The sequence below is a fragment of the Esox lucius genome, chromosome 13, assembly GCF_011004845.1.
Source record: "Esox lucius isolate fEsoLuc1 chromosome 13, fEsoLuc1.pri, whole genome shotgun sequence".
In the NCBI taxonomy this organism is placed as follows: domain Eukaryota; kingdom Metazoa; phylum Chordata; class Actinopteri; order Esociformes; family Esocidae; genus Esox; species Esox lucius.
In genome coordinates, this window is record NC_047581.1 from 33438843 (window position 1) to 33455744 (window position 16902).

Genomic DNA, 16902 nt, shown 5'->3' on the forward strand with positions numbered 1-16902 from the left:
CAGTTAGAGGAGACAGTGAGATTAGATTCAGTTCGAAGGAGCATGTCCAGTGTTAACTTAACACTAAGACAGACAGGCAGATTGTCAAACAAACAGACACTTAAATAGACTGTCAGGCAGATAGACAGACAGATAGACAATGTCAGACAGATAGACAGATTGACTGAATGTCAATCAGACAGACAAACATACAGACAGACCTGCAGGAGAACAGTGCTGCGTCCCGCCTCAGGCTCTGTACCATTTACAGACAGAGAAGTCTGGCTGAACTGGAAGACTCCGTGCGCGTCGTCGGAGGCAGCAATGGTCACCGTGATGTGGGAGGCCACACCCAAGCTGGCTGTGGAGGAACACCTCGTTCAGTCTAACTCAAGGCACATTCCAACAGCCAGGGAAGTAGCACAGCCAAACATTAACGACATAACCGGACGACAAGCAAAACAACTAAATTCACGGCCGGTATTACGAACATAAAGCGCTGAACACCGCAATGAATTGTGTTGTTTTTTTTTATACGGAAGTGTGAAGTTGAATCCCTACAGAGGAAAAATTATTCCCGAGGTCAGAGACATGTTCTGGTCACCACTCACCACGGCTGGCCTCTCAATATATGGACTATTTGTCTTTCCCACATCACTCTCTTTGGGCATTTCTCAGTGGCCCCCATTACTATGTGAATACCACACACACACACACACACACACACACAGGCAAAGAACAGTCTGATAGAATGGTTGGTATTTGGGGGTGTGGGGAGAGGAGGAGTGGAGGGGGGGGTGAGGGTGTGTGGTCTTACCACGATGGTGAGGGAACGGGAGGAAGAAGTCAGTGTCACTTTCCCCACTGCCACTGCCTTCACCCCAAAGGAACCCGGACACTTTTGGGGTCACACAGGATCACACCAGAGGAATGGGGATCAGAAGAGAGCACACAGGATCACACCAGAGGAACGGGGAACAGAAGAGAGAACACAGGATCACACCAGAGGAACAAGGAACAGAAGAGAGAACACAGGATCACACCAGAAGAATAGGGAACAGAAGAGAGCACACAGGATCACACCAGAAGAATGGGAATCAGAAGAGAGCACACAGGATCACACCAGAGGAACGGGGAACAGAAGAGAGAACACAGCATCACACCAGAAGAATGGGGATCAGAAGAGAACACACAGGATCACACCAGAAGAACGGGGAACAGAAGAGAACACACAGGGGCGTGCAAAAAAACACAAGGACACAATGTGACGAAGGACAGGATCAGTCAGGACAGGACTTGAGGAATGCCTGTCTAGTCCTGGAGGCCCTTTGAAAGACTGTGTGTTCAAAATACCAAACTAATCAATTTGCTGAGTTTTGCAGACCTCCAGGAAACGGGTTGACTACCACAGGATAGGAAGTCGGACTATAAACAATCGGCAGAATACAGAAAGCAGGAGGTAAGAAAGTCACCGCCAATAGGCCGACCAATCAACCATAAGAATTGGGGCGTCTTACCTCCTCCTTCAGGATTGTAGAGTTCCACCCTGAACTCCTTCTCCAGCTCAGGCACAGAGTTGTCGATGATAGTCACACTGATGTACTTGATACGTTCTCCTTCCAAGAACTCCAACACGCCATGAGAGTCCTGCATGGAACGTGGGTAACAGATGGTTCCATAGGCAATATGAGCTCATTATCAAACGGCGATCAAACAAGTGAAATGCACAGGACTCAGATCTTCAGTTTTACTCAAGTGTTGGTGATTAATGTAAACATTGACCGTCCAATCAGAGCCCCCTGATCTGCGGTATGAGGAAGGAAAGGAATTACTTTATAGTACTCAGGGCCGTCGGAGGTCCCGTTGGTCCTGTAGCCAACCATGACTCTTCCCAGCAGGCCTTGGGCCCGGGCCACCAGCAAGCGAATCACACCGTCCTCCTCGTTGACCGTGACGTGCGGAGGCTCTGTTGCCGGGCGAATCATGCCCTCAGCCGGCATGCTGGCATGGAACTGGAACAGGCCTGGGGGGGAGAGATGGAGTGTCGGGACTCAGAACAGATGCTCATCTAGCCTCACCGAAGACAAGAAACGCATAACAGACCACATCATATACCACAGGACCATCCACAACCTTCATCTAATTGAGTCTGTTAAAACTTTAACTTAACTTAATTTCTTGCAACTGAAGATTGTTCCACATATTGCTCTTTCTTAAGGAGAGAAGTGAACACCATATACAGCGTGAGAAAATAGCAGTGGGCCAGACTCAAACCCACGCTACAGTGGCATACCATTAAGAATATGCACCGGAGGCAGAGTATTAGACCACTGCACAACCCATAGGACACCGACCTAACAAACTGATGAAAGTAGAAAATATTGTGTCCATGTATGATGTGCTTGTACGGTGGAACAGTGGTGAGTGTGTCACTCAGTACCATAGGGATGGTCACTGGCCGTGATGGTGACGGTAGTGGCTGAGTTGTTCGGGTCGACGCTGGCCCCACTGGTGGGGGTGGCGCCCGGCTTCCCGTCACCCGACTCCGCTGACACCAGGTTGACCTGGAAGGATTCCGCTAACTCGGGGGTGCCATCGTCCAGCACCAGCAGGTTCAGGACCTGGGAGTTGCAGGGTGTTGATGTCATGGCATGTGAGAGGCGCAGGGGGATGATATCGTTTCATATGAGAGAGTGTGTAGATTCCAATTTGGTGTCTTAACGCTTATCGTGAAACAAATGAAGAGAAATGGTGTTTTCGATTCAGCTACTGTTTAAGCCTAATTAGCAGGAGACACCTGTTCTCACTACAAATTCCTTTCGGCCACTGGGTGGGGCTAGAACTCAACAACTACACTGAATGAAAGTTAAATGCTTTTGGGGATGAAATACACTGAACAGAAGTAGGAACACAGAATGTAAAGTTTAGGACCCTGGAAAAAAATTATATCCAGAAAAGTTCTAGCCAAGATCATGCATTCCTCTTACAAAATCTATGAAACTGTTGCTTTTACATTTTTCACTGTATAACCAGACATCCAGAAAAACTGTTCAATGTTTCTCTTGAACAGTTTGTGACCGTCTGTTTATAATCACTTAGTCTGATCTCCTTACACTTGTGTGTATTATACTGTTTGTACATCCCTGTGTAGATGTGTGTATTCATGTGTTTGTATAACCCTGTGTAGATGTGTGTATTCATGTGTTTGTACATCCCTGTGTAGATGTGTGTATTTATGTGTTTGTACATCCCTGTGTAGATGTGTGTATTATACTGTTTGTACATCCCTGTGTAGATGTGTGTATTCATGTGTTTGTACATCCCTGTGTAGATGTGTGTATTATACTGTTTGTACATCCCTGTGTAGATGTGTGTATTCATGTGTTTGTACATCCCTGTCTAGATGTGTGTATTCATGTGTTTGTACATCCCTGTGTAGATGTGTGTATTATACTGTTTGTACATCCCTGTCTAGATGTGTGTATTCATGTGTTTGTACATCCCTGTGTAGATGTGTGTATTCATGTGTTTGTACATCCCTGTGTAGATGTGTGTATTCGTGTGTTTGTACATCCCTGTGTAAATGTGTGTATTCATGTGTTTGTACATCCCTGTGTAGATGTGTGTATTCGTGTGTTTGTACATCTCTGTGTAGATGTGTGTATTCGTGTGTTTGTACATCCCTGTGTAGATGTGTGTATTCGTGTGTTTGTACATCTCTGTGTAGATGTGTGTATTCGTGTGTTTGTACATCCCTGTGTAGATGTGTGTATTATACTGTTTGTACATCCCTGTGTAGATGTGTGTATTATACTGTTTGTACATCCCTGTGTAGATGTGTGTATTCGTGTGTTTGTACATCCCTGTGTAGATGTGTGTATTCGTGTGTTTGTACATCCCTGTGTAGATGTGTGTATTTGTACATCCCTGTGTAGATGTGTGTATTCATGTGTTTGTACATCTCTGTGTAGATGTGTGTATTTGTACATCCCTGTGTAGATGTGTGTATTCATGTGTTTGTACATCTCTGTGTAGATGTGTGTATTCATGTGTTTGTACATCTCTGTGTAGATGTGTGTATTCATGTGTTTGTACATCTCTGTGTAGATGTGTGTATTCATGTGTTTGTACATCTCTGTGTAGATGTGTGTATTCATGTGTTTGTACATCTCTGTGTAGATGTGTGTATTCATGTGTGTTTGTACATCCCTGTGTAGATGTGTTTATTCATGTGTTTGTACATCTCTGTGTAGATGTGTGTATTCGTGTGTTTGTACATCCCTGTGGTGATGTGTGTATTCATGTGTGTTTGTGAATCCCTGTGTAGATGTGTGTGTGACTGTGTGTAATTTTCTCCTGCATGTATTGGGTTGCTCTACATGCTGATAGTTCAATGGGGTTTCCCTGGCTCATGTATGATTGAAGAGTGCAGGGTATACTTCCCAGAACTCAGTGTGTGTGTGTGTGTGTGTGTGTGTGGTTATCGGAGTCTGGGTTTTCCCCCTCACCTCAGAGCGCTGGCCAGGCAGGAAGAGCACAGACCCACTGGCATTGGCAAAGTCCTGGTGGGCCAGAACATTGCTGGTGGAGTTGAGCTGAGTGACAGTGTAGTTGAGGTAGACATGATCCAGAGCCCCATGTGTTCGCTCTACAACACAGGACATGGTGGAGCCTTCCTCTGACGTCTGGCCACAGACAAACAGAGTCTATTAGTGATTCTCCCTGAGCTAAACAACTACACACTGGAATGTTTTCATTACATTGTGGGACTTTTATAAGGGAGACCTTTACTTTGAAAGGATGTGTGCGTGACTGGGTAAACTACATGGATGGATGGGGACTTGGAGAACAAGGACCGCAGGTGCAGTGAGAAGAATAGCTGGTTTTGATGACTTTGTTTTTCATAGTTGTAATACTCACTTAAGAAACCTTCTTGGTCACCGAAATGTTTAGTCCCTGGTCATCAATTACATTGTCTAACACTGCATGACTGCTTGTTTTTCATTGAAGTCAGACCTGACTTTTCCCAAAAAAGCCACACCGGCTCTTTAATAAGCACTCGAATGGACAGCTCTCCTCTAATTCCTACACAGTGATGATGTGATTTGTGGAGAGATCATCCGATATCTCCACGTGCCTCATGCCCTTTGTCCCCGTGAAGGGTTAGCGGAACCCCAGGTTCTGTCGGAATGCCGTCCCCAGGTCCGCCACCTGGCGTTCCACCGGGACTCTGGTTCCACAGAAATGCTTGCGGCTGCTGTGCCACCTGTCACTCCGCCTGACAGCGGCCATTAGAAAGGCCACGTGGCCCGTCTCCCTTAAGAGCAGAGCACGGTCGCTCCAGCCAGGCGTGAACACTGGTTAAAAATGCAAGACGACATGCGCTCACAAAACCACTCGCTTCAATTACACGTTCCTGCAGGTAACCCGACACCCATACGGTCAGGAGAGACGCTGGAACCCGTGGTGCAGTGGGTATCTGGACCGTGTGGTCTGCACTCGCCTCAGTACAATAATTCACATAAATGACCAATGTGTGTATGTGAGCGTGTGTGTTCTTACGTCCGGTATGCAAGGCCCGGTGAAGCCAAATAACCCGTTGGCGTTGTCGCTCTTCATGACACGCAGGGTGGCGGTGGGGCGGGGCAGGGGGAGTCGCGCCCCTCCGTGGACGGCCACCAGCTGTAGGTGGAACACCTCCTCCCCTTCCTCCTCCTTGTCATCCCTCACCTCCACCACAAAAGCCTTCTGGTCCTCGCCCGGAAAGTACTGCAGGTAGCCGGAGACATTTCTCAGGTCCGCTTTGGCGGGCTGCGCGTGGAGCTCATGGATCTCGGAGCGGTTCAGTCTGCTGTGATAGAGGCGGACGTCCTGCAGGAGGCCTGTGTATCGCAGCTCCCCATACGGGTCTGAGCCGATCCGCACCTGACCTGAAGCTGCAACACACGCAGGGGGCGGAATAAAAAAAATAAAATACTCCAACAGATTTAGCTGCTGTCCATAAATGGGGTGTGGTGCCCAAGGGGGCCCAGCAGTCGAAGTGGCTGTCTCTGGCGCACATGTACCACAGGGGCATGGGTTCGAATCCAGCCCACTGCCTCTTCAGCAAAAATCTCTCCGATATCTAATAACAAAGCATTAAAATGTGCCCCCCCCCAAACCCCCCAGTAACAAGACAGTGTTGTGTTACAGTGAATAGAGAGATAATTTCCTACGATGACCCCTGAAAGCTTGACCATAACACCAACCCCCCCCCCCCCCCCCCCCCCGACACACACACCCACAAAGACCACCAGCGAGCAGAACAACGGGCAAATTGAGGAAGCTCGCCACGGTGACCACAGACAAAGCCTGCGGACGACGCAATGGAACGCCAGTTGAGTTGACATACAAGTTGGGACAAGCTGGATGTTTACATGTAATATCCCTTTGATAAAAGTTAACCAGAGAAAAACCATCGAGATGGACAGTCCCATCGGTGGCCCCCTACAGAAAGCACTTTGTCTTCAGCCATTGGGGGGAGAGAACAAGGATAACTGCCGCCTGCTTTCTTCTGCCCGTAACAATGTCCAGCAGCGCGGCGAATAAGTGCTCGCTCAAGCAAGAGCAGAGTCTCCGTCCAAACAATGGGACTGTGGAATGCCTGGTGGGGTTCTAACTGGAGGCCGCTTGACCACATGTGGGACACGAGAGTGAGGAGGGCAGCAGGGTCACAGGTGACGTCAGACAGATGAAGACATTGACCTCTGAGGAGACATAAGTATGTGGTGGGGTCTGATGAGAGGGATGAAGCCCACTGGGACCTCCTGGTAAAGACCATAGCCAGGACTGTCTATTTGGCCCTAGACAGTAATACCATTACTGTGTTTGATTAAAAGTTATACTTGCGTTATTTTTTACTCTGTCAACTATGCTGATTTCGACCCCAGATTCAGATGACATATACGGCCATCATAGCGACAGGATATACCATGGGGAGAACAAGTATTTGATACACTGCCGATATTGCAGGTTCTCCTACTTACAAAGCATGTAGAGGTCTGTCATTTTTATCATAGGTACACTTCAACTGTGAGTGATGGAAAAAAATCAAAAAAATCCCATGGAACTGCAGCTACGAAACATTCCCACATGACTATTTTGCTCATTATTTTTAATCTTCTTAGGTAAAGATGTAACTATTGTGACTTACCATTATCAATGGCCTCCCCTTTGAGACTCCTGACCCCTCCGGGCATGGGGTTCCCATCCAGGAAGAACTCGATAATCCCATCATACACCGTGATCACCACATGAAGCCAAACGTTGTCCTCCACAAACCTCTGCGCTGTGGCCCAGGCCACTTGGGTCTTGGAGAGTCCCAGGGCAGTGTAAAACAGCATCACACTCACATGGGACTCATTGGTCTGGACCTTCACCCCGTAGCACAGTGTCCCATTCTTGGTTCCCTTGGACACAATGAAGCCGTCGGTGTCCGGTCTGGGTACCAGCCAGGCTGAGAAGGTGAAGTTAGCCAGTTTGCTGGCCCAGTCCTCTGGACTGATGGTGCCATAGGCGCCCTGGAGGCCTGAGAAGAACCAAGCGTCAGTGCCCGAGTGGTGTCTCCTGGCATACGGCCTGAGCTCCACTTCCTTGGGGAAGGAGGTGCTGAGGAGGAGGTCTTGCATTGGAGGGAGGCCAAGAGGAAAAAGTCCGGAGAGAATTTCCCAAGCAACCCGCACCTCTCCAAAGGTGCCCTGTTGCCGCAGGATGGTGAAGGAAGTGACATCAGACATGTCCTCTTCTGACAGGACATCCTCAGCAACTTCCTGGTCCAGGTTCTCATTGGCAATAGTGAACAATCCAAATGGGTCATCGTTAAAGGGAATGAGAACGGAGGCATTTAGGGAATGATTGGCCAATCGGCCACCTTCTCCGGGATAACCACCTGTGAAATATCACAAAAGAGGAAATGGATAATGCTTAGTGTCAAGTTATTTGGGAATAAGCTGTGAAAGTAATATTGGGGATTATATCATCAAATTTGTAAAAACTTAGTCATATAAACATATAGAATATGACATCTGTTTGTGGATGAATTTATTTCTGCCAGCTGTTGCAGTGAAGTTCTGTTGTTTAAGCCCAGTGAATAACATTCAAAAAACCCACAAAAGTTGAACATCAACAGGGCTACTATCTGTAAAACGACACCCACATGCTGTATAAATCATTACATCCCATTTCAACAGAGAAAACACGAGCAGTGTAAAGACCCACTGATGTTCCAGTCAAGAAAGTACTGAGGATCCATACACCTCATTTTCCCTCACTGTCTCTCACCTGAGATGCCAGTGAGCTTGAGAATGTAGAACTCATTGAACTCAGGAAGTTTGTCCGCAATGGCTTCCAGAATAATGGGCTTGGTATTTTCTCCTGTGGTAAAGGTGACTGAGCCAGAGGTGTTGACAAACTCCTGGCCGGGCGTCAAAGCTGTGTCATTGACGTACAGGCCCCAGAACACCGTCACACTGCCAAAGTGGCCTCGGCTCCTGATGACGCTAGGAGACGAAACACAGGCACGAAGAGCTGAGGAACAACTCACAACAAGTGAGCCCTAAAGTACTCGGAGACGGGAGTCTCAGCGAGTTTCTGTGTCTTCACTCAAATCAGAAGTATATAAGACACACACGAAAGGTCAGGTGTTCTGAAGGCTGGAGAATCTTCTTACTGGAAGATGTTGGTCTTGCCCTCCTCCACACGTTTCTCTGTGGATTCCAGGGAGAATATTCCGTTGGCCTCGTCGTTGGCCTCAATCACAACAGTCGCTGTGGTCGCCCCATACACAACGGTATCACCTGTCCCCACAAATACACACACACACACACACACACAGGGTTACAATGATGGTGGACACAGACACGTGTGTGAATTAGTGACACAGTTGCTGAGTGTTACAGTCAGCTGCAATTGACATTCTTGTTTATGCATACATTGTTAAAACTGTCCCTCTGTTTTAATTAAATAACAAAGTACTGAACCAGAGAACAAATATAAAAAACAATGTCCTCAACGTGATGAAGATCTTGATTTTTCAATATTCTTCTTTGAATGTAACATCTTGATTGGGTTTAAAATAAATCAGAAACTCTTTTAAGTTTGACCTCAGCATGTGCTTCTGTTTTTTGCAGGAGGAACCTAAGACGAAGGAGGTTTCATAAAATGGTCAGTGTCATTGAAAATATCATAAACAGCAGAAACTGTTTTAGCGTAGCACATGGTAACCAGGAGTCTGAGAGGGTTTGTATGCAGATGCCCAACAGGAAGAAAAAAAGAGCCCTCCCTCGTAAACTAAGCCTTGCTTGTTAAGGAGCACAGAGGGTTAACGTTTTAAATTTTTCTTGCAAAGTGGTCCATGTTCAGTCAGCCATTATTGCAGGCCAGGCAATTTGGGAGAACATGCTGGTTGGTTGGCTGGCTGGCTGGTTGGCTGGCTGGCTTTGAGCTGCAGCCTGTGGAGCGACTCTGAGTTTGGTAAATAAGTTCCCACTCCAGGCCCACCCTCCTCCCTGCTCGCCTGCATCACACAATACTGGGATTAGTAGGGCTGTTCAGGGTCACCAGAGTCAATGCTAATCAACACAGGTATTCACTGATGTACAGAAATAACTGTCCAAGTGGCTGGAGCAGCGGCTCGTGAACAAGAAAATACTGTACAGTCAACACAACCCTGGTGCGGCTCTACCAACTGAACTACACGTTGACTACATGTGATTGGTATACTGTAAATCTGGGCATTTGTGTTTCGTGACTATTTAAGATCTCCGGTTCTCAAACCTCCAGGACCCAAAGTTTCACTGCTGGTCTGAACTCCTGATTCAACGTGTCACAGGCTTGATGATTGGTCGTCAATTTAAAAAACGTGTGCTAGCATTTGAATAGTTAAAGAACAGTACATGGATCATATGGGGATCCCCAGGGAGAGGTTTGAGAACCACTGATTTAGACTGAGCATTCATTGTCTAGGCTGTCAAACATGAGTACGTCATGAATACAGGAAAGCCCACATGGGATTTTTTTATAATATGACCTGACCAGAACAGGCTGGAGCCTAGCCACTGGCTTCAACTCGTGCCTAATGTTTTCCCTGTTGAAGTTAGGAAGTGCATTGATAGTTTCATTGCAGAGGAAACGTGGCCATCCCCCACACCTGTGGAGTTGTAGAGGATGATGTAGAGGGGCTCATCGGTCTCGGGTATGTCGTCCTCCACCACGGCTACAGAAATGTTCCTCGTCCATGTTCCCACATCGAACACCAGCAGACCGCTGTCACTCAGCATGGCCAAGTCACCTGGTGACGCCTCGCCATAGTCCACGCGATACATCACCGTGGCGACAAAGTCGGCCAGACCGGCCCTCAGAACGGTGAAGTTAGCCGAGCCACCTTCCCGAACCCTGACAAGCACAGGTTCTAAAAGAAAGACTTGTGTCACCTGATACGTCACTTGACAAAAACACTGTGCTTTATATAAAGCATTTGGCTGTAATTCAAAGAAACAGATCCTTACCGACAAAGTAAATTGGGTCATCATTTTTGTTTATATGCAAGTTAGCGTGGAGCATGTTTCCAAGTCTTGCTCCCCCCATCACATTCAGGAGAGTGATGGTGAAATTCTCCATGTCCTCCGGGATCTTATGAAGGAAACAAGACCACATTCACTCAAAGACGTGCAGAGAATTTGGCTGAAACCGTAGAAAGCATGACACTCTCCTGACATAGATCCAAATGGTGATTCTGTCAAGGGGTCCTGACTGTGGTAGTAGGACAGTTATGTACGTGGCTCTCCATCATCAGCTAAAAGATTACAATTCCGAAATAATGAGGTAAAAAAAAAGGCTTTACCTCATCTGGCAGAGAGAAGAGGGTGAGGTTTTTCAGGTACTCCTCTTCGCCAAACAAAACGTATCCCTGAACGGGGCTGACGTCCACTGACGAGTTGGGCTCCAGGACCCAGGATACAGACACCTCCCCGAAGCCTCCTCGGTTCCTCGCCACGGGAAACACCGCTGCCGAGGAGACCAACAACCACTGTTTACAATAAAGCGAGGCACCTTTTCCCTGATCATCACCATCTGTACACAAAATCCTCATCTAAACAATTAGAATGACTGTTATCTGTTTTGTAAAACTGCAAATGTAAATTGACCTTTTTAATTATTAGAATGTAATAAAATGTGTATTATTTTACTCTTCACGTCAGTTTTTTATAATGCAGTCAGTTTGTTATAATGCAGTCAGTTTGTTATAATGCAGTCAGTTTGTTATAATGCAGTCAGTTTGTCATAATGCAGTCAGTTTGTCATAATGCAGTCAGTTTGTTATAATGCAATTAGTTTGTTATAATGCAGTCAGTTTGTTATAATGCAATTAGTTTGTTATAATGCAGTCAGTTTGTTATAATGCAGTCAGTTTGTTATAATGCAATTAGTTTGTTATAATGCAGTTAGTTTGTTATAATGCAGTCAGTTTGTTATAATGCAGTTAGTTTGTTATAATGCAGTCAGTTTGTTATAATGCAGTCAGTTTGTTATAATGCAGTCTCGATGCACTGCTCTACTGCACCTGAATAAGACTGGGAGCCTTTGCTCTCATCGATGGTCTTTGTCAGTCCAGACCGCATGAACTCAATGACCCCGAAGGGGTCGTCATTCCTGCGCACCGTGATGTTGACCTCTCGGTGGTTGCCAAGGCGACTGGGTGGAGTACTATAGCTGCTAAGTACCACTGAGAATGTCTCATCCAGCTACACACAAACACACACAAACACACACACGCACACACAAATAATTCATGCACACACACAAATAATTCAACTGTAAACAAATGCTCAGCCAAACATATATGAAATATTAAAACAATCAAACCGATTTTAAAACAGGAATCTGTAGGACCAAAACCCCCCTAAGCCAGGAGGAAGGAGTTTCCATCATGACAGACATTATGATGAAGAACAGGAGGGACAGCCAGTAGTCATCCCATACACTATGATAAAACTATGCTAAAGTACAGGAGGGAAGGTCAGTAGTCATCCCATACATTATGATGAAGAAAAGGAGGGACAGCCAGTAGTCATCCCATATACTATGATGAAGAACAGGAGGGACTGCTAGTTGTCATCCCATACACTAGGATGAAGAACAGGATGGACAGCCAGTAGTCATCTCATACACCATGATGAAGAACATGATGGACAGACAGATGTCATCCCATACACCATGATGAAGAACAGGATGGACAGCCAATAGTCATCCCATACACTATGATGAAGAACAGGAGGGACAGACAGTTGTCATCCCACATTCCACAATGAAGAACAGGATGGACAGCAAGTTGTCATCCCATACACCATGATGAAGAACAGGATGGACAGCCAGTAGTCATCCCATACACTATGATGAAGAACAGGAGGGACAGACAGTTGTCATCCCACATTCCACGATGAAGAACAGGATGGACAGCAAGTTGTCATCCCATACACCATGATGAAGAACAGGATGGACAGCCAGTTGTCATCCCATACACCATGATGAAGAACAGGAGGGACGGGCCAGTTGTCATCCCATACACAACGATGAAGAACAGGATGGACAGCCAGTAGTCATCCCATACACTACGATGAAGAACAGGATGGACAGCCAGTAGTCATCCCATACACTATGATGAAGAACAGGATGGACAGCCAGTAGTCATCCCATACACTATGATGAAGAACAGGATGGACAGCCAGTAGTCATCCCACACACTATGATGAAGAACGGGATGGACAGCCAATGGTCATCCCATACACTATGATGAAGGATGGACAGCCAATGGTCTAGCGGTACCTCTGGGATCCCATCGGGTCGTGCTACCAGCGCCACCAGGACCTCTCTCTCGCCCGGGTTGAACTCCAGGATGCCCGTGGCACCGTAGAACTCCTCATTGCCCGAGGGCATGAGGGCATAGTGCACCAGCTGTTTGACCAGCTGTCCCTGCGCGCGGACCACACGCAGCTCCACAGCCTCGCCCTCCTGTAGAGGAGACACATGACACAGCAGGGGAACACTGTATGAAATGTGTGGCTGATCACTCCTACTCTGAGAAGGTCTTTCGTGACAAAGAAGTGGTTGCTCAAGTTCTTCACTATGTGTGTAAGCAGAAGGGCATCAACAGCTATGATGTCTGCCTATCTGCCTGTCTGCCTGTCTGTATGTCTGCCTGTCTGTCTGGATGTCTGCCTGCCTGTCTGTATGTCTGCCTGCCTGTCTGTATGTCTGCCTGCCTGTCTGTATGTCTGTCTGCCTGTCTGTCTGTATGTCTGCCTGTCTGTATGACTGCCTGTCTGTATGACTGCCTGTCTGTATGTCTGCCTGTCTGTATGTCTGCCTGTCTGTATGTCTGCCTATCTCTCTGTTTGTATGTCTGCCTGTCTGTATGACTGCCTGTCTGTATGACTGCCTGCCTTTCTGCCTGTCAGTCAGTCTTCCTTGCACATACGTTGATGTACCAGGGTCCTCTGGAGAGGGGTGAGAACTCAAAGACTCCACCAGGATCGTCATTTTCCATGATGACTATCTCTCGACTGGTGAATCCAGGCTTCAGGATTTGGTTCTCAACGTTGGTCCTGCAAAACAAAGGTAAACTCAGCGACAGGAACAAGAAACACCACCACCCAGAGCCAGGCATTTACACAATTGGGCTAATGCAGTTTCCAGATTACCATGCATTTACACAACACCATGATATTTGATGGCAGCCATGTTGGCTCTATAAGTACAATGAACTGTTTAATATTGACCCAATACTACAGATATGATAAAGAGGTCAATGAAACCAAAACATTGGAAATTCCATGGAAACGTGTGGGGGGAAACGATAAGGAGAATCTCCTTATTGCCCCCTAGAGGAGGTAGTGTGTAACACTTACAAATCTGAAAAGGACAAACTCTAAAACATATGCAGCTAAAAGAACCAAAAATAAAAACCGCACTTCACTAACCACAATGTTGGCCAGATTTGTTAAAAAAATATGTTAGATCACATTTTTATGACGATGTGCTGCTATCCCACGGTCAGCGTTGACACTGACCTCTTTACCATGTCTATGTACATATTAAAAATTCCAGAAGTTGGCCTAACTCTGAACACAAAGCTCTGCCCACGCCTGTATCCCAAGAGCAACGTAGGTCGCAGAGGAATTTTTTTAAAATAGCCATCACGTATTGGGTATGAAACAACAAGTTGACAGATGAATCAAATTATATGAAAAACACTTCAAAGTTCGGACCAAAATATATGCACTCTCTGAAAGAAGGAAATCCTTGTTTTGTTTCGCGTTTAGTATTGACCAGAGGTCCTCTGATTAACCGTGTCACTCAGAGGCCCCAGAGCATCTCTATCTCACAGCAGGAGGACGGTGGGCGGGGGGGGGGGGTGTTTTTGCCCAGCCCGTCCCCTGAGGAGAAGGATGTGTGCGTATGTGTGTGCATGTTGCCTGTAACCACATAATGGGTAAATGAAAGACAAAAGGCTGGCTGAAGTAAAGCTTTCCAAACAAACACTTGCAGCCATTGCGCAGCATGCATACAAACACACCCGGCTTTACAGGAGGACACAGAGAAAGGTTCAATTAGGTGCCGCACATAAAGACGATCCCAACTAACTCCGCACACTCACGCTCCTCTCCCAGACGCGCACACCCCCCACGGACCCACCAAAACACCTCCCTTTCCCATCAAGCAACCGCCCCAGAAATTCTAAAGTGGCCCCCCAACCCCCACCCCCACCCCCACCCCTACTCCCCCCCCCAAACAAAGTCCTGCTTCACGGCACACAAAGACCCAGGCTCACTTCACTCTCCACTTACCCAAAGTATACTACAAATCGTGCAGTCTCCACCCTGCAGGATGAGGGAGGGAGGGAGGGAGGGAGGGAGGGAGGGAGGGAGGGAGGGAGGGAGGGAGGGAGGGAGGGAGGGAGGGAGGGAGGGATGGGAGGGAGAGCCAATGTTCCTGTCATAAGCCACTGATAACCAGTCAGAGGCTTCAAAAGTATTTGGACGGACACGTCGATTTTTTATATATATATATAAAGGAAATTCCCCCATTTTTCAGCTGCTATAAGTATCTGGACCATTGTCTCAACATATGTTTGTAATGAGGCATGTGTGTTTTTCTGCTTCGTCACTGCAAGCGGTCAACAGACAGCAGTCAAAGTCTTGATTCTAGGCTTTGTGTTTGCATCTGGAGTCTGTTGCAGGTGAATGCCAACATGAGTACCAAACAAGTGTTTTTGTAGGTAGTGCCGGTCATCATGACTTCATGTACATGTTTTGTAGTCATTAAATGGTTCTGACATGGATGCAAATACCTTCAAATTAAAACTGACAGCAAATTAACCCATTATCATCTTACCAATAGATACAGATTATTTTTGTACTTTTCTTTAAATTACAATAAAACACAGTGTCTTAAACATAACGAACTAAATCTGAAACAGAAATGTGTATAAAACAATATTGCTACTAATTAACTGACAGAAAATCTGTTCCTCAAATTAAAGCTACATAGAAATGATACTGCCACTTGAATGTCAATGTCCTCAACATAATGTACTGGCTTTTAAAATCACATTTAAATGATGACCTACCAAAGATAATGCAAATAATCCTGATTAACTATTCTGATTGTGTGACTGCATAAAATGCCACCCATTCACTCAGTGATAATATGTTGGCCAACCAAAAGCCCCTCAGAGGTACAGCACCTGTCTAAGGTGAGGAGGAGGATCTCGTTGACCTCTGGGACGTCATCAGCCATGATAGTGAGGTTGATGACTGCATCACTCTGTCCAGTCCGGAACACCACTGAGCCATTCAGCGGTTTCAGGTCACCCAGGGTCACATCAGCCTGGTTGGCTCCGATTGGTCGAAGGCTCCAGAACACCTGGGCCTGACCGTCTGTCCCATCCCGCCGCAGGTTAAGGGTCACCTGTAGGGAAAGGAAGAATAGCTTGACCATAACCATTAACTCAATCCAACCTGTAATAGTTCGAATCCACAACATTCTTAGGACCTATGAGTAAGTATAGTCTATATCTAGTTCTCTGCTCGAAACATACACAAGTGAAAATGACAACCAAACGTACACATCCAGATCTGTATGTCTTGCTGCTTTTCAGTGACAAAACAATACGCTAGGCCGGAGAGCAAAGCCACGCTAACGTGAGTGTCACTGATTCAGACCGAGGGTTAGCATTACCGTGCTAGTGTTGGTGTCCTCTGGCTCATACGCCACCACAGTGGTGTTACTGGTGAAGCCGATCTCGCCGTTTGCGATGTCGGGGGTGACTGTTAGGGTGAGGTTCAGGGCCCCGCTGAAGCGAGGACTCAGGGGCGGGATCGGAGGGCTGATATCGACAAGGTCCACGCTGTCCAGCTAAGAGTGAAAGAGACAGCGGAGGTAAATCCCCCTAAAGATGGCTTCTTCAGGAATACATCTGTAATATGCAGTCCTACTAGCAGCGGGCCACGTTAGCACGTACATCGCTGTAGAGTGTTCTGATATTCCAGAGGTAGTGGTGATCAATGGGGATGGGAACAGAGCTGCGGGTGTTAAAGCTGTTTGGAAGTTTGATATCCAGTATATCCAGTCTTCACTACTCACTACACTTTTTGAATTGCCTTCTACCTCCAAAGCACTGTCCTCTGCCATGTCAATATGCATCATTTGGATGTTGTGTGAATGTGTGTATGTGTGTGTTTGTGTGTGCCTGTGTGTGTGTGTGTGTGTGTTTGTATGTGTGTGTGAAAAAGTTGTTTTGGGCCTATTGAAAGTGAAGGAGGTACTTCCATTTTGTGTTTGTTTTCAAGCGCTGCCTGATGAGGGTTGTTTGTTTGGACACTTGGA

At 46.7% G+C, this 16902-nt stretch overlaps 1 protein-coding gene across 2 annotated transcripts in view; it reads right to left on the reverse strand.

The window, feature by feature from the left end:
• Window positions 1-16902, reverse strand: part of adgrv1 (adhesion G protein-coupled receptor V1) — a 138032-nt gene that overhangs the window by 97466 nt on the left and 23664 nt on the right. For both annotated transcript variants that reach the window (XM_020052796.3, XM_034296435.1), the window contains exons 10-27: window positions 16255-16431; window positions 15761-15984; window positions 13493-13619; window positions 12841-13026; window positions 11579-11759; window positions 10859-11022; window positions 10524-10647; window positions 10166-10426; window positions 8687-8813; window positions 8299-8516; window positions 7172-7906; window positions 5542-5915; window positions 4488-4664; window positions 2420-2600; window positions 1812-2002; window positions 1497-1626; window positions 797-877; window positions 201-340 (exon numbers count right to left, since the gene is read on the reverse strand). In XM_020052796.3, coding sequence (XP_019908355.3) covers window positions 201-340; window positions 797-877; window positions 1497-1626; window positions 1812-2002; window positions 2420-2600; window positions 4488-4664; window positions 5542-5915; window positions 7172-7906; window positions 8299-8516; window positions 8687-8813; window positions 10166-10426; window positions 10524-10647; window positions 10859-11022; window positions 11579-11759; window positions 12841-13026; window positions 13493-13619; window positions 15761-15984; window positions 16255-16431 — 3798 coding nt within the window. The remainder of the gene's footprint in view (window positions 1-200; window positions 341-796; window positions 878-1496; window positions 1627-1811; window positions 2003-2419; window positions 2601-4487; window positions 4665-5541; window positions 5916-7171; window positions 7907-8298; window positions 8517-8686; window positions 8814-10165; window positions 10427-10523; window positions 10648-10858; window positions 11023-11578; window positions 11760-12840; window positions 13027-13492; window positions 13620-15760; window positions 15985-16254; window positions 16432-16902) is intronic.